The sequence below is a fragment of the Scophthalmus maximus genome, chromosome 6 (assembly GCF_022379125.1).
Source record: "Scophthalmus maximus strain ysfricsl-2021 chromosome 6, ASM2237912v1, whole genome shotgun sequence".
NCBI classification, from domain to species: domain Eukaryota; kingdom Metazoa; phylum Chordata; class Actinopteri; order Pleuronectiformes; family Scophthalmidae; genus Scophthalmus; species Scophthalmus maximus.
In genome coordinates, this window is record NC_061520.1 from 20,739,584 (window position 1) to 20,759,822 (window position 20,239).

At 48.9% G+C, this 20,239-nt stretch overlaps 1 protein-coding gene and 1 long non-coding RNA gene across 9 annotated transcripts in view; one reads left to right on the forward strand and one right to left on the reverse strand.

Moving 5' to 3' along the window:
- arhgap46a (Rho GTPase activating protein 46a) overlaps positions 1 to 20,239 on the forward strand; it is a 32,007-nt gene that overhangs the window by 3,319 nt on the left and 8,449 nt on the right. For 2 of the 7 annotated variants that reach the window (XM_035630471.2, XM_035630473.2), the window contains exons 1-4: positions 3,900 to 4,004; positions 4,098 to 4,277; positions 9,167 to 9,673; positions 17,954 to 19,385. In XM_035630471.2, coding sequence (XP_035486364.1) covers positions 4,189 to 4,277; positions 9,167 to 9,673; positions 17,954 to 19,385 — 2,028 coding nt within the window. In that variant the 5' untranslated portion in view covers positions 3,900 to 4,004; positions 4,098 to 4,188. Of the gene's footprint in view, positions 1 to 3,899; positions 4,005 to 4,097; positions 4,278 to 9,166; positions 9,674 to 12,614; positions 12,861 to 16,802; positions 16,953 to 17,430; positions 17,726 to 17,953; positions 19,386 to 20,239 lie in introns of those variants that run through there. The other 5 variants (XM_035630474.2, XM_035630479.2, XM_035630475.1 and 2 more) reach the window with 5 other exon arrangements.
- Positions 7,591 to 9,099, reverse strand: LOC118308961. Of its 2 annotated transcripts, none has more exons than XR_004793372.2 (3): positions 8,974 to 9,099; positions 8,553 to 8,823; positions 7,591 to 7,725 (listed from the first exon to the last, which is right to left on the reverse strand). It is a non-coding gene; the product is annotated as an uncharacterized LOC118308961 (long non-coding RNA). The 2 variants fall into 2 exon arrangements; XR_004793373.1 differs by having other exon boundaries at positions 7,608 to 7,725; positions 8,716 to 8,823.

Consider the following 20,239-nt stretch of genomic DNA (forward strand, 5'->3'; position numbering starts at 1 on the left):
CACTAGGCAAGCAGCTCTGAAACTGATTGAGAATGTTGTTTTGGCAGCAGGCAGATGGCGGAGGTTGAACGCTTGAGTTAATTTTCAAAAGGCTGTTCCGTACAGGTCTACATTTATAACACTACATGACCCTGAACGATGTGACAACACAACGTTTGGACAGTCAACGTTTTGGGCTATTAAGCACAATCACAGCCTAATAGGTTCATTCATTTCTCTTGTTTGGACAAGTGACCCCATTGTTCCCCCTCTGACAGCTGGTGTACTGGGCAGAAAGGCCGGCCTGTATGTGGTAAACACCCTGATCCCGTCATCGGCCTCTCCCGCATATGTTCGCCCTCGTCCCAGGTCTCTTCTGACCTGAAAAGTCCCCACGTGCTTGTCAACTAAGGGGGAGAGGGGTGGATTTTTTTTTTGAACAGACGGGAACTTCTGTTTGGTCAGGCTTGCTCCTATAAAAGGCAATTTATTGTCCCTGTCGCCGAGTAGTGTCTGAGACAGGCAGTGGCTGTTCAGCGGAGCAGTTAAAGGGGCCGGAAGTTCCCAGCAGAGAGCTGCAGTTTTCGTGGGAGAAGGCAGGATGGCTGGACAAGACAATACTCTCCATACAGAAAATCGCTGGCCGCTGCTCCTTTAGCTCGTAGGCAGATTGCAGCGAGGCGATCTGAAGTGACATTCAAGACGGCCAACACAAAAATGTTCTCCTGGAACCGGCGGCGAGGTAGGCACAATTATCTACCATCTCATGAAGAATCAGTTTGTTGCAGTTGGGAGGGGGTGAGCGCTTTGGCAGCTACAGGGAATTAATTCACTTAGGCCATGTAAAATTGCTTGTTGGAAAGCAGCATGGGAAAGCGCGGCCTTGCTGGAGGCGGCGGAGCGACCTTGCGGGATCCGGTCTAATCCAGTGCCCCGTGGAGAGGAGAAACTGTCTCCAGTTCTGGATTAGGGCAGCTGTTGAAGGAGGTCACCGCAGACCTCGGATACATGTCCGGAGCTCCTCCCCGGCCCGTCCGTGATTGGCCGGGCCCCGCCTGTGTCGGGGGCGACACGAGAGTTCTCGTTGAGTGAAGTCTGCCTGTTGATCAATAGTCAGCATTGTTCTGTACCGTCGAAGGCTTTAGAACCGGGAGCCTTTCACAGCTTTGTAATGCATACAGCCGTGAGTCATCACAGGACATTCTTCTCAACTAGGTAACCATTTTTTTCCCACAGAGGCCCGCTGACTTATGTATATCAAGAAACTATTGGCAACCGCGGCAGAAAGGAATCTTTTTCTGACTTCTGCAGTCAGATCAGTGTGTTGTCCTTCTCAAGACGGGCCATTGTGTTCTTGTGTGCTGGAGACAACACGGGCTGGGGTTGTGCAGAAAGTTTCCACGTGCAAGAAGTATTTTTTTCATGACCACACCACAGCTTAAAAATAGACCCCATGTCCAGCAGTGGTACACATTGCTATAGGCCGAGCATATAGAGCACAAACCAAAACCGGACCAGCTGGTTCTTGCGGTTTAAGGCGTATGCAGTCACTCTGGTGACTCAGAGCTGCCAATCACGCTGCTCTCAGGCGATACCCGGCAAAAAGATGGACGAGTGCTCCGGACGCATATTTACTCATCTGCACTGAGCGATGAGAAGACTTCCAGCTTGTGGATCTCCCCTGGGGGAGAATTATTGCGCTCGAGTTTACAGAAACTGTCACTGCAAGGCAGTTCTGGCATCGCAGGTGGTGAAACCAGTACGACTGCAGCGAGAGAGGTGGAAACTTGACACACATGCACATCACAGCGCCGTGCAGCGTCTTTCCTGTTTTTTTGGTTTTTTTAAAGGTCACCTCTGACATTACCGAACTCGTCACACCCAGCGTCACCAACAGTCTAATCTGTGTTGGTGTTTTTCGAGGTGAACCAGGTGATGGGGTGAGCGCAGTAATCTCCCCCACTCTGTCCATCATCATCATCCTCCCGTCCTGGCCTCGTTCTCTCTGCCAGGCATTTGGCCGCCCGGCTGTTTGGTCTTAAAGTGCTTTACCGCTCTTCCCCTCTCCTTGGCAACGTGCCGCCCCGGTGCCTGGGTCGGCTCACAAGAGTCCGGCCATATCGCGCCTTACATGTCTTGCCGCGAAAGACGACCCCCCCCCCCCCCCCCCCCCCCCCCCACACACACACACACACACACACACACACACACACACACACACACACACACACACACACACACATCCCCCTCCTCCCCAGCGCACTGGTTTGCCAATGTCAGCAGCACTCAGCGAGTGAGGAATGGACACTGACAACTGCTGCTAAGGGGTGGGAGGGTGCAGGAAGGGGAAAAGGTATAAACCTGTTTGAGGCCACGTCCCCATTCATGTGGCTCAGTTTGAAAACTGTTGTCACTGTGTCCACATTTAGTTTTTCTATCCGCATTAAAATGAAAAAAAAAAAAAAATCCCTCAGCTCTGGCTCTCTTTGTGATAACAAAAAAGATTTCAACATGTGGAATCACACAAACGCCTTACTGTCATTGATTCCATCGTCAGTAGTTTGCCACTGTAGCCTGCTAAAAACAAAATCCTTTGGGAGCTTTAAGAGTGTTTCTGACTAACGAGAATGCAGTTGTGTGACTCGAAGTGCAAAATAAAAAAGCCACCGACAAAGAGTCCGTGACGAGCGACGGTTATCTTTCTGAAATTCTTTCAAAACTGCGGCATTTCTGAATTTATGTTGTGAACAATCATATGTCAAATAGAACTTCTGACCGGGGGACAGAAGGGCAAACAGGACACACTGTGCTGCTCCAGTTTACACAGCACGTCCCTGTGAAAGTCAGAGAACAAGATAAGTGCACACCATCCTCAAGCCATAGCATTAACTTTATGAGGGTTGGCCAAGGCGTCTCTCAGAAGTCCATCACCGTATAACAGACTCAGCAGTAGATGCAACACACACACCCATTGTGCCGTGAGTTGTGGGCGACCTCTAACCCGGGTAACGTGGCAGGAACGGGAGGTGTTAAACAAAAGGGACCAAAGAATGTGTGTGTGTGTGTGTGTGTGTGTGTGTGTGTGTGTGTGTGTGTGTGTGTGTGTGTGTGTGTGTGTGTGTGTGTGTGTGTGTGTGTGTGTGTGTGTGTGTGTGTGTGTGTGTGTGTGTGTGTGTGTGTGTGTGTGTGTGTGTGTGTGTGACAGGTGCAGGGTTTCTGTCTGTCATCTGAAACATGTGCACTCTCCCCTCTCCCTCTGATTGTTCTGGAGGCCTGGGTGTGTGGAGCGCAGGAGCCGACACACGAGGCCCTCGCTGCACGGAGGGCGACCCGCCGACACCTCGTCCCACCTCTCTGCTTCCCTTAGAAGCACACTTGTGCCTTTTTGTCAAGGCTGAATTACGGCTCTGATAAGGACAAGCGCCTCCTTTTAGACCTTGCCTATCAACAGGTACTGGTAATGGAAAAATGTCGCCCGAGATGACACGTTCATTCTTTTTTTTTGTCCCAGTGTGTTATTAAGAGTCTGTGGGGGTGAATGTCACCTATGTCGGGACACCGTTGTAATCGAGGGCATCTGTACAACGACGCATGTTGACAATTTACACTTCAAAGTGGAAAGCAAATTCAGATATAGTTTTTTTATACTTCATGTGCCACGGGCCTCTCAGTTTGTTACGGTGCAGCCTTGTGCTGCTGGTGGGGGTCACACGCGTCTTCACTTCAGTTTAGTGGGATCGTGGACACAGTAGGTTTTCACAGCTACGCTCTGCGTTAGTCACGGCCACTGGAACCGCTGCCAAGCACTCGGCAGTCACTCCGTGTCCCGGCTCTTGTTTTACAATATTTAGATAAGCGAGTTGCCTAGCAGCCGTTCTGAATAGACTTTGTACATGGTTTGTACCAGTCAAACAGAAGTCTTCTTTTGGCAGATCACACCTACTACACCGAGGTTCAGGCCTCCCACTCGTCCCCTTGAGTGAAAACAAATTGCATTTTTAAAAGTTTTTTGCCGATGCTGCAAGGTGAGTTTTCAAATCCTTCTTCTCCTGTGAGTGATGACTTATTATTTCAAGGCCAGTAGCTGAGGAGAAAGGTTGATTTGTGTCTCTAAATAGGAAATGGCAGTCCTGTAAATATACCGGCTGGGGTGGACCTTGGCACTTGTCGCTGCGCCTGGTGAACAGAGAGCTAAGGTTTCCCAGATGAATGGCAGGCCCTGTGTGGGAACCCGGCCCGCCTTGGTCCACAGGGGACAGTCACAAGCAGCGGCTCAGAATACTCCGTTGTTGGAAAAGGTTAGAGGTTACTTTACCAGAGCACTAAATGAGAGAAAGAAAAGAGTTTAACTGGCTCGCTGGTTCTGTCCATTAATCTCAACCTAACAAATTTATGGACAAATGGATGCAGTAAATACCCCCGTTTGTCTCCGTTTGTGAAGGCCTATCTGCTTATCACTGAAGCATAGAGCTGAAGTTCAGCCATAACTAGATTATCTGATGAAACACTGCTGCTATAGTCTAAACTCTATACTACACAGAGAAACAATCGTTTTCTCTCTCTCTCTCTGTATGGTTTATCTTTTTGACGAAATCAACAACTAGGTTGGAATTTGAGTCTCTGCAAAAAAAACCCCAAAGCTGGACAATGACACAAGGCTGCGCGTTGGCCTATTTCTAGTGGATGTATTGTCCAGTCCTCTATGTTTACCGTTGCTGGGAAAGGTGCCATGTACACTTTGGCGTTGGCTTCGAACAATGGGGCAGATTCCATGAGCTATATTCTGTTGTTTCCCTAGCTCTGGGAAACCGCTCTGAGTTCTGGTTATTTTTGGAGCTGACTGTAAATCGTGGATGATAGATGGAAGAATTTTTCTCCCTTCAGAGGGAGACCTCTGGCACATTAGGACTGGGAGTAACAAGATGGTTAAGAAGGTGTGCTCGTCGCGTGCTCGTCTTTGTGTTAATGTGTGTGCGTGTGTCAGTTTTGGCCTCTCCATCTCAGGCTTTTATTTTTAGCCGCTGTGGAATAACCATAGGTGGCTGACTGTACTGTCTCCTTGACCCAAATGGAAGAGAGAGACCCCGTGTGCCCTGGGATTACAGGCTAGAGTAAAAGAGACGTAGGTTTGACTTCACCTGATTTCACCAGGTGAATGATAAACTCTTTACATTTTAACAATGTAGGTTAGAGGCAATGCTGGAAAAAATGGGTTAGACAGCAGGAGAAATCAATTTCTGGTGGCAGCTGTAAAGGCCAACTGTTCCCAAACTCTCTGTGTTCCTCGTGTGTTCAGTGAAGGACCACACGGACCCCGAGCATCATGGGTCGGCTTCAATTAAGTTGAGTAAAGGTAAAGCAGGTGCTGTGTCACAGGACCTTGTTTGTGATAAGTTCATTTTAAATCAATATAAAACCGTTTCTGCTGGATGTTAACATCGCTGGGCTGGTGCAGACCGCATTCCAAACCATTTATGAGCATTCGCAGCACGAGGAGGGCGGCCCCGGCCGTTCGGAGCACTATACTTTTGTGTCAGGGAATCGCCCCTAAGCTAAAGAGGTAGGCTGGAGTTGATTCTTCGAGGTGTTGCAGACGGTAGATTTTCACCAGACGTGTACAGCGACTAGGATCCTGCTCGTCAGGGTTTTTGTTGGTCCACCTCAGACAATTTTATGTCGTTTTTAACGTCAAGTCAAGTTGAAAAAATGAAAACATTTTCATTGTAAAAAGGAGGAAAATGACGCCTTCAACTCAATCCTGCTAGATCGGGCAGAAGTCACGCTCCTTTTCCATTTAACAAACTCATGTAATGGTCATCTGTCCCATGTTGTTTGGGTTCTCCCCAAGGTGATGTTCCAGGAATCTCAGAACCTGAGCACCGCTCTGTCTTCCTGCTTATCTGGTCGTGTCAACAGAGCCCAGCAGGCTCGTTTCTCAGCTCTAACTGCTGCGTATTTACCCAGAGGGAACAGTCCTTATGCAACCGCAACAACCCCTGTGCTGCTAAACTCGTCAGCCTTGGCCTCCGCAGTTGACCCTCAAACCCTGTTTTCCTGTTTTTTTGGGGGGGGGGGACAGGACACTGTGCAGCATGTCGGAGTCTCTGCTGGTTTGGAGAGGGAGACACAGCCGGAGCTTTCTTTCACGCTGTATGTCCGTAAGGGATCGGTTTATTTGGATTCAGACTGCAAACACTGCATTTACAGAGAGAGTAAATGCAACAGAACATCAAGGAAGGACGCATGGAGAGATCCGATTCTCCGTGTGGGAAGGCCTCTTTCGGCCGGGAGCAGGAGGAGGATGACGGCTGTGGAATACTGGGGTGCTGTTGACTGTTTACCCTCCACTCTGAATGCCCCTTTATTTGCTTGGCTTCCCGCCCGTTAAGTGTTGCAGATCTAATCAGCCTGGAAGTCATCTTCCAATAGTTGGGCCACACGGTGGGACCGTATCCCTTTTGTGTGTATAGTCACACTATTAACACTGCCCTACTCTACGCAATCCAACCCCTGCAACACCAACAAACATTCACATTAACATCTTTTAGCATGTTTTTTTGTTTTTTTCTCCAAATGTCCCCTCCGGTCTTCTTGTCATCCCAGGTGGGTTAAAAAAACAGTATAAAACACCCCGACATGTTGAGTGTGCGGAGGTCGGGCTGCTTGCCTTGGTGTGAGGGACTGGACCAGATGGCGTCCCAGCATAGAGCAGTGAGACACATGGGTAGACAGTATGTGAAAAGTTCCTATATCCTCTCTCCATGTTTACCTGCCAGTGTATTCATCCTATGGAGGCCCGTGGCTGGCACTGGCAGCACATAAAAGAGCGCTTGCAACTATGTGCTTGATGAACAGGTATGCCAAGATTACTTGAGGCTTTGCAGTTTAAATAAGGAACAGCTGACGTTCCCAGTGAGCTGTAGCCAACAGGGTGTCACTGTAACCCCGCCAGACCCGGCTGGCACCACACTCCTCCGTGTCTATTTCTGAGGCCGGGGGTGCACACGGGGTTGGTTTGGCGAGGTCACATGCAAAAACGAATGTGGTAATTTGTTGGACACCCTCGGCACTCTTAGCCATGCTGAGCTTCGTGTCCTTTCTGATGGTCGCAGGTAGCCTGGACTGCAGGCTTGTACCACAAACAACCGCGACGGGGGGAGAAGAAAAGCGCTTCTGTCCTGAGAAGGTTGGGTAAAAGAGCCAACGCTATGGCAGATTCTTGTGACACTAATTCCTCCCCACTGGCACTTTGCTCCAAACAGCCCTCTTTTACACAGCCTGTTCGAGGTTGCTCTGTTTAAAGGGTACGAAAAGGGGAACTAGGGGCATTGTTCTGCCTTATTGCCAGCAGCAGAGGGAGTCACAGAACCGGATCGATCCTTTTTCAATAATTATTGCACATTTTCTTCAGTAGCAGTATAACCAAAAGAAGCATCACACACATACTGATGTGTGTGATGCTTCTGCGTTGCTCAGGTTCAATAGGAAGAGCAGTAAAGCACATATGATGTTTTAGATATGAGAGAGAAGAGAAACAAAAATCAGTTTTTGACATCTATCCTGATATTTATTTACATTGACTGACAAGAAAAGTTTCATCATGATAACAGCATTGGTCATGTTGCCCAGTGCTGTTGTTATACTTTCAGCATCCTCGGGGGTCCGCCAAGCTCGGCATGACGTGAATTTTGTCATCAAAAGGTGATAATGAGGCCTATGTGTGGACTGGTTCCAATTGCGCATTTGCTGAAAAACAAAAATGGACGTTTTAACAGAATGCAACAACAGTACACAAAACAGCTCCTCTTATTTTGACATGGATATCGTCATTTCGACTTGATGCGTCGAGCACATGCTCGGAAGCTGTTGGCGCCAATCTACACGTGGAGTGTAATGCAACAAACAACTGTCTGTGGTCTCCTCGGCTGTCGGCCGCTGTCTGTGTACGCGCCTGCAAGGCAGCGTAAACGACGCCTTTTAAAGTCTCGCCTCTGATTTTCGAAAATGACACGAGTCCAGCTTTGTTTGGTTCACTGTAAACAAGCTATGGCGGAATAACAAGGGGGGTTTCTTAATGGCAGTATAGCTGGATTTAAAAAGGAAAGAGAAAGGACCAAGCTTCGCCACAAAGTGGTCATTTCAAGAGGAGAGAAGGGAGGTTTGGCAATGTGATTTATTGGATATTTTGAGTCCCTACTCTGGTTTTGATCCAGATTTGATCTACTGTGTGACGGTGAGTGTGGGGTTAAGGACTGTAGCTGGCTGTTTGCTGTGTTCCCACGCGGATTTGCTTTTGCAGTCACAGTTAAGGCCTGAATTAGACAACAAGATCAAAAGAGACGTAATGCAGCCCGCTGAAAGGTAGCACGACCTAGATATACCAGAAAACTGCAGCTCCCTCCTCGTTTGTCATGTGTATTTATTCATTGGCCTTGATTTTATGTAGGTTGCTGCACACACTTTCACATAGATTTGTATCATTCAGTTACAATATTCCTAACACTATGTTTAACACAGGTTGATCGTTCTAAAAGTTCTCTCGGTGTGTCAGTGCTCGTCTCTCTTATCTGTACCATATTGCCCATGTGCTTTTCTGCCAGGTTGTAGTCTGGGTCTCTCTCGCTCTCTCTGCCTCGGTCTCTTGTTTTTTGCTCCTCCCCTCTCCACTGTCCCCTTTTTTTTTTTTCTTTTTTTTTTTACTGTTGAGGTGTATTGTGCTGAGCTGGCTGCTGTCACCCTGTGATTGTAGTTAAGCTCTATGGGTTTGCGTCAGTGGCTCTCGGAGCGTATGGTTCTCTTCGGGCCCTGCTGACTCGTGCCTGCTGTCTCACTGGGTGTGTCCACCTGTCTCCGTAATAACGAAACACACAAACACACATACACACACACACACACACACACACACACACACACACACGTCATCACATAATCACCCCTGCTGCTCCGTTGCCAAACAAAGAGACAACATCACTTCTAACACACACAGACACTTACAGATGGATACACTCTCACATCTTTGAGCCTTTCAGTCCGTCAAAGCATGCATGTTATTTTTCTGCGTGTCGAGTTGAATATTAGTCGGTCATGCCTCTCTGGTGCATCATTGTATTCTCGCGGTGAATGATCTGTTGCCAATTTTAGCTGCAAACAGCGTCTGACCCTTATGTCTCGTTTCTCTTTCGTTCAGCTCTGATTGGGTGGAAATCCTGGAGCCACGCTCCCGCGAGCGCATGTATGTGAATTTGGCATCCGGTGAGTGCGGCTGGGATCCCCCTCAAGGCGTTCCTGTCCGCCAGGCAGACGGCAACCAGTGGTGGGAGCTGTTTGACGCCCACAGTGGCCGCTTCTACTACTACAACTCTACCGGCCGCCGCACAGTCTGGCATCGACCCCAGGGAGCCGATATCGTGCCCCTCTCCCAACTCCAGGCCATGAAGCGATGCAAGGACGCCAAGCGGACTGGAGGCAGCATGGAGAGGCACCACCATGTCACCACGGGGAGTATCGGCAGCGTGGGCAGCCAGGGGCGGTGCAGCCCTCTGCCCGAGCAGGATGGCGACAACCCCGTCCCCAGAGCCCCGGAGACCGACGAGGAGACTTCCCACCCCGAGATGGACCCAGCGGTGGACAGCCGATCGCAGGGAGACGGAAGCAGCAACGAACTCAGAACAGACGGCAGCAAAGAGCCACAGAGGTGAGTGTGACCAAACCCCCCAGTAACTTCTACAGTGAGTCTGGAAAGAGAATTGTGCTCAATCGTCAGTGGATCAAATTACTTGAAGAAAAGTGGGGAAACGTGATAGTCATCACAGCATGTGGTAGAGTGAGTTGTAATGACTTTCAAATGCCTCTGCTATGAGAACTCGCAGGATTATTTTGACTTTTGACCACTCGAGCCAAACTTAAAAACAGTTTTGTTGTTTTTAAATGTGAATTCTCACTTATCTGAACATTCCATATGTCCCATGTTTCCATAATGTTGCCTCTGAACCGTGCTCAGCCATTTCAGCAAATTGCTACCAAATGGGTAAAGTGGTCAGTTATATTATAGAGCACGACATCCCCACCCCACCCTCACGCTAGGGCTACTGATGCAGAACGGCCCCTAACAGTAACTCATTCAAAGACCCCATCATGTGTTTGCCGTTGTGGCCTCGTCCAAACCACCGACTCTAAACCTCCAAGCCCGGATTCCAGACATGCCACTTCTGTTTCCCCTGGCGCTTGGCCACCGAGGCCGTCTGAGTGTCCTTCTGTGTGCTCGCCATCGCCCCGCTTCAATGCTCATTTCATTTTCCTTAAACAAATATAGGCCCCAGGCCACCAAAGACTGTAACTCCTCTTACGGGCGAGAGACTGAATGTGCATGCATGAGAGGCATGTGAGAGAGTGTTGTCTGTGGTTAATAACAAACAGAACCTTCGCATTCCAGCTGCCTATAAACAAGGCGGACCCCGCTGGGTGTTGTCGACGCTCTGCGGCGGCGGCGACGACTCAGGCTCTCCGGTTCCTCGTGGCTCTTCTTGTACCGCACCTTCACCACCGGGAGGTCTCTCCTCTGACCCACCTGATCCTTTGGGATTATGTAATGGTGGAAGGAGAGCTAATTGGTCAGCCATGGTTTTTTGACTGGAGTTGTTGCATTCCCTCTGGTTTGTGTGTGTGTGGGGGGGGGGGGTCCCGCTCTGCCCCAGTGACTCAACCTTTCCCAGAACCTTGTCTGTCCCCCCTTAAAAACAATGGCCAGCTGTGTTCCTCAAAGGAACGCTGAGGAGTCTTTAACCCACCGAGGCTTGATATCCCTCTCAGCCATATGGCCCCTCCACATGCTCACCCGCAGGTAATTGGAAACCACAACAAATTGCATGTGACAGCTCAAAATGGTTGAAACCAAACTCAGAGACAGCCATTGCCTTCACTTAGTGGCCCCGCCTCGTTGATAACGACAAAGATCAATGCGTAAGAGAAGGAGGTTAAAATTAGGAGTCTGAGCTGTCATAGTGGTGTGAGGTTAGTTAGTTGCTTTGTCCCTGTCAGCACAGAGGAGTGTTACAGGCTTTTTTTTGTGTGTGTGTGATCTTAAAGCTTTTGTCCAGAACGCTTTAGTTCCATAGAGCAATGGGCTATTTTATTGTTCCTCTATGTTTGGTTTGAAAGTCTCAGCTCTTTTTAGACATGTCTGTACATGTTCTTTTTTTCACTTCTTTCTTTTGTCTCTGTGAAATTTCAGCGTCGATGAAATGTTATTAACTTATGACCTTTGAAAAACAATACTGTTCTTTGTGGAGATGGGACAGTCCCCAGTTCTTCCAACACCAGTTTCCTTTTGTTTTGGACGCTATTAATATATCTGTTCGTAATACATAAAAAAGTTTCCAGGTTTCCACAAAACACACCCGTTATGTGTTATTCTAAGCGCCGGTTGGTTGATGCAGCTTCCTTTCATTATTTGTTTCTCTTTTCTTTTAAAAAAAACGAACCTATATCTGTATTAGTCTACTAAGCGCAGGCACATGAGTGTGCTTGTATGTCGACTTGATTGCCAAATTCTGTTATTCATTGGCCAAGTCTTATCACATGTCCTGGGAATTCCTGGGCATGCCTGTGGAGCTCATCAGGGAAGCACCGTGGTCCCCCGGAGGTAAACATGTCAGTCATGTGGGGTTACCGAGCTCTTTCCATGATGTGGGAACTGAAGGTGTTTCAGATCAACTACTGGAGCTTACAACATCTGTATTGAATTTCATCCAGCCTTCAATGCCCCTTCCCAGTGTCTGCGTGTTGCTGTCATTAACCAGGTAGAATCTGTGCAGGGACTTGGTCACGGATAGCGTATGATTTACGTGTACACCGTGTGCGGGCTCCTTTTTTCCCCGGGGCTTTTAAGTTGCAGGAAAAACCTGCTGAGGTTGAGTGGACGTTGAAAAGTCTGCTGAGGGAGGCCTGACAGCATGGAGTAAGACAACCCAGGAATGACCCAAGGTGGTTCAATTCAGGGTCACATTACTCTTTTGTATTATGGACTGGCCTGTAGCCTGGGGTTGTATAATGGACCACTAAAAGAAACAAAGGCCCTCACTCAAAGCCTGTTGACCCTGGGGGGGGGGCTCTCTCTAAGCAGGAAGTCTGGGTATGCTGCACAGAGAAGAACACCAAATGATTTGGATGTGTCCTCTCATTTAGCCCTGCAATGACATAGTGGTGCACTAGCATGCAGTCACACTGACACTAGATTGTCGTCGGTCTTTGGAACCTGTAAAGTCATTCTGAAGCCTGACACTGATTTAGGCGAGTCAGAACCTAAGTGAATGGCTTAGTCCAGCGCTTCTTCACATTAAAAAGGACACCAGATAGTTCTATAAGAGAGTGCAACTGATTTAGTTAAAGGGATGTTGGGATTCATTCCAATGTGATGTATTCGAGGAAAAGTCAGGGGCAAATGTAGAAACCTCTCCGCAAACGGGACAAGTGTCTGAAAAAGCAGGCAACAAATAAACTCCTGAACTGTATGTTCATGTTATTTTCGTTTTTATCTCAGTTACAATTTGTGGGAATTTTTTAAATAAACCATGAACCTAAAAGCAAAAGTATATATATATGGTATAAAAACAAAATCCAAAACAGACTTCCCCTTCTTTTCTTGTGACTTACTGTGACTCATGTTGGAGAAATCACCAAAGGGTTTATTTAGGAAACGAGGGGGCGTCTGATGGGGCAGATAAAGTTTTTAACAGTTTAACGAGTCGCACATTGTCTGTGTGTTTACTGCGAGAGCACAAGCCTCGCCATGTTTTTCATCTCCAGCCACTTTGAGGACGTTAGCCACAGCGCTTTTATGCACACACTGGAAAGACTTGTTTTATCTCAACACCCATGGTGTGGTAAGCACATTTTTCAGTTTCTTCTAAGACTTTAGTTCTATATCTGCGGCCTAATCGTAAAAAAAAAAATTCTCTGTGCTAAATTGTTGCACTCTGACCTCTTGACCCTGAACTGTGCCAAAGAGCTTCAGTGACTGTCCCTATTTAGTTATTTATCTCTGTGCTGTTCCTCTGCACGCTCAAGGTTTCTCTCTCGTCTTTCTCGTAAATGTAAAGTTTACGGCCTCCTCCAGAACTAGATTACAGAGCTACACTTTTACGTGTCTCTCTGAAGCAGTGTGTCAAAAAAACCCTCTTGTTTTATTTTCGCTGTTGCTGCTTTTACAGTTTAACTTCTCTCTGGTGTTGCGTTTTGTAGTGCGGTGGAATATCTGCAGTGTTTTCATGAAGAACCAATGGCACCACATGTGAACTTGCCTCGGGGCGTGTTGCTGTGACCGCTTCAGCTGACTCGCAGCATGAAGATATGATGTTGTTCAGGGTCCCGTCCAGTTTCTCATGGCATATTATTGGTGGTTTTCTGCTCTGCTGAGTTCCTGATCATATCTCTGAGACTCGAGACTGACTTTTGTGGTGTGTGTGTGTGTGTGCGGTGGGGGGGGGGGGGATTTTTAATCATGTCATCCAAACAGTAGTGGGTTGAGTTTCAGATGCACTATCAAATTCCAGAGGCGGGTCCCTCTGGAATCTGGTTGGGTTTGGCCTCATCCTGTTCCTTCAAAAATGTTCTGCGCTCTGACCCGTCGAAGCACTCCTCTGAGGGTCGGGCTGCGGGAGCCACAGACATGCACAGCCGGTAGACATTTTGGCTCAGAGGAGGGAGATGCGTCAGTTCAGCTGTTGCAGGACAGCTGGCTCTCTTGAGGTGTCTCACAGGAACTAAGGGGCTACCAGCTTTGCCCAAAGCCCAAAATGTTAGCTTATGCTACTTCTTGATATTTTCTTTTAACCGATTGTTTAAAAGGGAGATGGAAAACCAGCGATGGACGTGGGCGAGGTGGATATGACATTGTCCTCAGTGAATCCTCTTTGTCTTTTAAATTTCCTTCCTGTACGCAAATCGCTGCGATCCCATTGGTCTGTGCTCTGAGGTGTTTCCTTGGCCTGTGCGACCTCATGTCCTCTTCCTGTCCAGCCAATGTTAATAATAACTCCTGTTTTTCAGACCCCTCTATTCCCAGGGAGTACATTTAAGAACTTCCAAATCCATATGTCCCTGTCCGCCAAAGTGACTCAGCTGATTGCTTTTCCAACAACAGCTATTCCAGGCAGGAAAGAAAGAAGAAACAGAACATCTGCTGACAGCAGAGGGCCTGCAGTGTGCATTTAGTCGGCTATTGAGACGACCTGACCGCAGGAATATTTAGAACGGTGAAGGAGGTATCTGGGATGTGTGAGACACAGCCGAGGCTAAATTAAATTTGCAGATCGTTAAGTTGATTTGCTTCCCCGGAGGCCAATCGGTTTATCCCATTGGTTTCCAAAGGGGCCTCTTAACTTCATTTGATCTTACATTTTTCCGTCTTCCTTAATGTCTCGCATGCAAGCTCCATGTTCTAAAAGAAAGTGTTTGTGAGTGCCGTGGTGGGCGTGCCGCCGGAGTGTGCGCATGCGCCGCGTGTGTCGTGTCTAATCATGTTTGCCTGAGAAATGGTTGAAATGGAGATTATCTCTTTGCAAACAAACCAGGATTTAGAAAATTCTGGAGAGAGTTCTTCGGCTCCCAGTGATAATTATCATGTCTCCTTTTTTAACCTCTGTGAAAAAGTGCTGTTCATAATCCCCTCCTTCAGCCAACATTCAACTCACACCTGACTAGCAGGCAACACACCCTTTCTAAACAACTTTCATTATAGATAGAAAAGGGTCCAGGCCTGTCACGTGTTGTGTAAGAGCCTGCATGTTTGCCTTGACTGTATCCAGAGGTCGAAGATGGCTCTTTCATGTTCAACACTCCCTCCCCTCCTTGCACTCCATTGCTGTCGTTGAGGGGGGAGGCGTCTCCTTGACGATGACACAGCCACGCATTGTGTGAGGCTCCCCACACTGCCGCGGAGGCCTTTGTATGGGCCCTGAGGAATGCCAGCCTTCCCGCTCAATCCCTCGCTGCACTCTCCCACGACTAATCCCCACCCCTTCTCATTTACACATGCTCACACCCTCGTCTCTTGTCTCTGTAGCTCTGTTCTCCTTCACCACCACCACCCATCCCCCACCAACCAAATGTCTCCCCACTCTAGGCCTGTTGTATTTTTTCTCACTATTGTACCGTCCTCGTCTCTCTTCTGGTCTGGGGCTTGTAATCATAACTTATTTGCGAGTTGTTCCAGCTGTTTAATGGGATCGGAAGCTTTGGGTGGAGATGGAAGACACTGCACGGCCTTACCGTTGGAGTTGGGCGACCAGCCGCTAATGCGATGGCGATGATCATCCCACTGAAATCCCTGCTGACATTTAACATAACGTGCCAGTGCTGGAGGGGGGTGAACATGCTAGACCTTTGCTGAGCCCGACCAGGACAATGGCAGTCAAACAACGGAGACAAAGCCTGACAAAATCCCCCTGTCCCCGCACTGTGAGCTCAACTTAGCAGGGTGCTCCTCCTGGGCCTGTGAGTGTATTCAGTTTCAGGCCCCGAAGAACAAGTCTGTTTAATGCTGCTACCAAAATGATCGTAAGATATAATTTAGGGTTTGTATGGACAGGGAGGGAATAACACCAAACAGTGTTGTGATTTTTGGACACAGAGATGAATCTCAGCGGCCACTTTTTGTCCAAGGATATAGAATTATCCATGTACAAAGTCAAAAATGTTGTAAAGCTACACATAAGCCCCCTGTAATTAAGATTGAGCTCATACTTCCGCCCGGGCTCAGTGTGTGAACATTACATTAGGCATTTCCTGTTTTGCTACATATGGGGAAGCCCTTTCTCAAACCCTCGGCAAGACCTCCTCCGACAGGAAGTAGTGGTCACTGCTAGTTCAGGGTCAGTCCTCATGAAATTCATCACAGAGCCACTGAGAAAATATTTGTCTTTTACAGTCAGTTATTACTCTTGCCCAAGAGATACTGAGTTTTTTTCTCTCGTATGAGCAACAAGGTTTGATTTGTTTGTGGATAGAAGAAGAATTAGTTGATTGTGGTTTTGTGTGTGAGGTCTGCTGCGTTACCTCGGCCGTCCAATCAGAGGAAAGCCTTGATGTTTTCACGTGCGTGAGCCGTCGGCGCTGTTGCAAGCCGGTGCTAAACGGTCAGCTGCGTGTCAGCTGCTGAGGTGGAAAGGATTTTGTGGCGTTTGTATCACCTCCTCCCGTTAGACAGGGCCGCAGTGAGAAAACATACACGGTTTCAAAGAGTACAAACAGTGGCTTCTCACGTTTTACAGCTGTCACCTATCAACCCCCTCCCTCCACTCTGTGGAACATTACCCACTCACGCCTGCTTGTAACAACTAAACAGTGGTGGTTTCTGGGGTGAATCCCATCCACCAGAGCGTCTTGTCTTCACACGTGTCCGTCTGTCCGTCAGTATGTGTCTTATGTGTTATTTAGGCAGTAAACTCTCGGTGAGGTGGGGGCCTCAGAGCTCTCCCAACAACGGTGGCTGGGGCCGGCCGTCCTGGTGCTGTGCCAGGTGGCTGAGATCCAGCTGTCTATAGGCCCTGCTCGGATTGGTGAATCTGTGGGACCATTTGAGGATGAGGGCCTGTTTACATTCAAACCGCTGAGGTGGTGTGACTCACTGTAAACCGGGGGTGGCACAGGGTCCTGAGAGAGAAAGAGGGGGGGGGGACTAAAGGAAGTTTGCCGTTGGCTCGAGGACCTCAGGGGAATTGTTTCAGCATTGTTCCAGAGAGATGTGGGGAGGAGAAGGGGGTCACTCCGCCTCCCTCGCTCCTCCCTCTGCGTCCTCTTCCTGCCGTTGCGGACCAACTCTCAGCTGAGCCGAGTGCTCCTGGAGAAGTGAATCCTTTGATCACAAGCTCTGGCTCTACACTGATCTGTGTGTTTGTCTGGATTTAGGACAGAAGGTGATTGGCTTTGATCTAATTACCCCACTGAATGTTAAGTAGAGGTTGGAGTGAGGGAAGGTAAGTCTCCTTTGCCTTCCTTCAAACTTATTGACCTGTTTGGCCGTCGATTACGCGAGAGCACACACTGACCGTGCATATTCTGCGCTGCATCACGTGTCTTGCCCACGCGAGCCACCGACTGTGTTCGTATGTGTATGTGCAATAATGCCCAGCAACACCCATTGGCTTAAGAGGGCACGCTTTTTTGATCAGTTAAGGAATGAAAACTCCTGATTGCAGGGGAAGATTATAAGGCGAGTGGAGGGCAGCGGACCAGAGAGAGCAGCATCACCCGATTGATGGCAGATAGTTTTCTGTTGCTGGGATTAGCAGTGGGCCATTGGGTTTGAAGTTAGCCCAGCTGCTTAAGCAAAAGGAGAAGAATTAACCTCTGATCTTCTATCACATCAGCCTCCTTTCATGTGGCCTGTTGGTTTCAAATGTTCAACCATTGGCTCAGATGGCCTACTTTTGTCACATGACTCAGCAGTAGCTACATCACAGGCGCTGCTGTCAGACATGCACTGAAGTCTGGACATTTTCCCAAATCCTTTCCTGCCAGCCCCCTAGTGATATTTCCAGAAAATATCCAAGCCCATGTGAGAAAACAGCAGGAAAATCTCCAGAGGAGCAAGCGACCGGGCTTCTGAAAATGTCTGGAAAAAAAGCATACACATTATATTATATATTCTGGGCTCTTGGTTTCCACAACACACTTTGGAGTTAATGTCTCATGAGTTTGACAAGGCTGTTATGACTGCCCGACTAAAAATGGAGTAAAGTCTTTGGAGGTCAGCGAAAATGTTTGGAGAAGAATTTGTGGATTGCTGCTGAATTTCCCAGCCCTGTCAGCCTTGGATTTCTTTTAAAAATAAATTAAATGTAACTTCAGGCCTTTGTATGATTGACTATGATGATAGTGCTTTTATGGTTTTGTCTGTTGATTCCGAATTGTTTATTCAGACTTTGAATGTACTTTCTTGCTTCGATAACTTAAGCTCATATTTTGTCTTTTTCAGAGATGCTTCTCAAAGATGGCAGCCCGCACCTGGTTCAAAGGCAGCCATGTTGGTGAAGGTGAACAGCATGAGCCGTAACCAGCCCAGTCCAGCCTTGCAGCAGCAGAACCCCCAGCACAGTGCGCACATCAAAGCCAACACCTTCACCCTGCACCCATCCAGCAACAAGCCCCAAGGAGGACACGTGAGCTCCGCCCAGGGATATAAAACTGCTCCCTCTGGCAAAATGACAGCTGACACGCGTCAGGCCCACCACCTGAGAAAAGCCAGCAATGGCAGCTTCTGTTTGGTGACATCGGAAAGTGGCCACCCCAGTCCACTCCTTCACAGGTCACAGACAAGCACGCCGCGCCCCATATCTCCCCAGTATGGTTTCACTGCTCCAATCTACGATGATCCAGTTACAGAGTGTCCAATTTATGATGAACCCCCAACAGACATGGAGGTAGAGGGGGCGCACCTGTACAATGGACCACCTCTGTCTCGCCTGACACCTACCCATAGCCTCCAGAAGCCAAGACACCTCCAGCCCCCTGGTTCGTCTCATCCAGGGACCAGGCACCGGAGGAATCCTTCCTCCTCTGACTACAGCCCAGCTGGTCTGGAGTGCATCAAGCACATGGTGAATGTGGACCCCAAACTGCTATCAGGCTCTCCTGTACCCACGCGAACCCCTTCCCCTACGACCAGGCAGGACCCTGTCTTGACCCAGCCTCAGCCACATCCCCAGCCCCAGGCCCACTCATTGCCCCAGGCTCGAGGCCAGTTGAAAGACAGAGAGCCAGGCACCCCGGGCCCAAGCACACTGGACAAGAAGCAAAACTGGCGGGTCCTGGAGGCCACTGTGCAGCGTGCCATGGAGGCACGACACAGCAGACAGAGCAGCCAGGCTTCACAGGACTTCCCCTCTTCGACACCGCAGGCCACAGCAAACTATCAGGACTCTGGTTACTCCACTGGCCCCTCCCCAAGCCTGAGGAGAAAGAGCAGGAGGAGGGTAGGAGCCGGTGGCGGCACAGGGGGCAGGCCAGGGTCAGTCGGCAGCAGCGGGGAGCTGTGTGCCCTCAACGAGAGGCTGATGGCTGAGATGAGGGAAGTGGTGAGCCGCTCCAACACCATGAGGGAAGTGAGAGCGGGGCTGGATCCGGAGATGGGGGAAAGGGTTGTCATACCTCGAACGCGCTCCCCTGCAGACTCACTCAGGTGGTACGCAGCAGGAGGGGGGTCAGCAGGCAGGTGCGCGTCACGAGAGGACCTGGCTGGGGCTCCGCGGTCGCTGAATAGGGCCAGTAACCATGGCAACCCTTCCCTGACCCCTCTGGAAATACCAGCGAGGCAAAAAAGGACATACGAAAAGGTGGACACCCTGGACATGAGTGTGAACAGCCAGGTCAGCCTTTCCTCACCGGACACCCCAGGGCCGCCCTCCCAGGTAACCCCACCCCCTCATTATGATTACATGAGAGAGGAAGAGAGGCATTAAGTTACATTTTTGTTAGTAACAAAGCAGACATTGTTATATTAACAATTTCATATTATAGCTAATCCAATATGGTGGTACTTTCCTGACTGATGAAGAGCTTGTCTGTGTTGTTGTGTCTGTTTACCACTTTGTAAGGATTCGGCTTTGTTTGCTCTGGGAGTGCTCTGATCACTGATTGGCTGAGCAGAAATATTCCTCTCGACTTTCGGGAAGATGACATTTCTAAAAACTCCAGACACCACTGTAGAGTTGGTTATATTTGGACCTCTCAGAACACCGAAGTACAGAGAGACACGCGGACGGACAAAATCTTCAAGGGTCCACGATCGAAGATGAAAGAGTTATTTGTCTTCTGAACACAGTTATGTGAGTGGCGGCATGTGGAGCCAATTCCAAGTTCTGCTACTTCTAATCTCCAAATCCCCTCTTGCAACAGAATCACACCCCGTGCCTCCATGTACATTATAGTAGTGTTTTCCAAAGCAGACCCACTGCACCCCAGTAGCTATAATAAGGAATATCTGATTCACCAGGGAGCTCTGGGATGAAACGAGTGAGCCTAATCTGTCTTTTTGAAAAGAACACAGAGCATTTTGAGAGCAATTTCTCTTGCATTCCAATCTTGAATGCCTCAATATCCCCAGGACAGTAGGGGAAGTGGGCAGGCCGGGCGCGCCACCGACTGTAATGGCCTCAGTCCCAGCGTTACCTGTCATCCTCTTACCACCGTCCATCTGCCCTGCACCGCAGGTGCTGTATATTCGTACGCCAGCTCCGTGCTCGGTCATCTGGGGACCATGCCA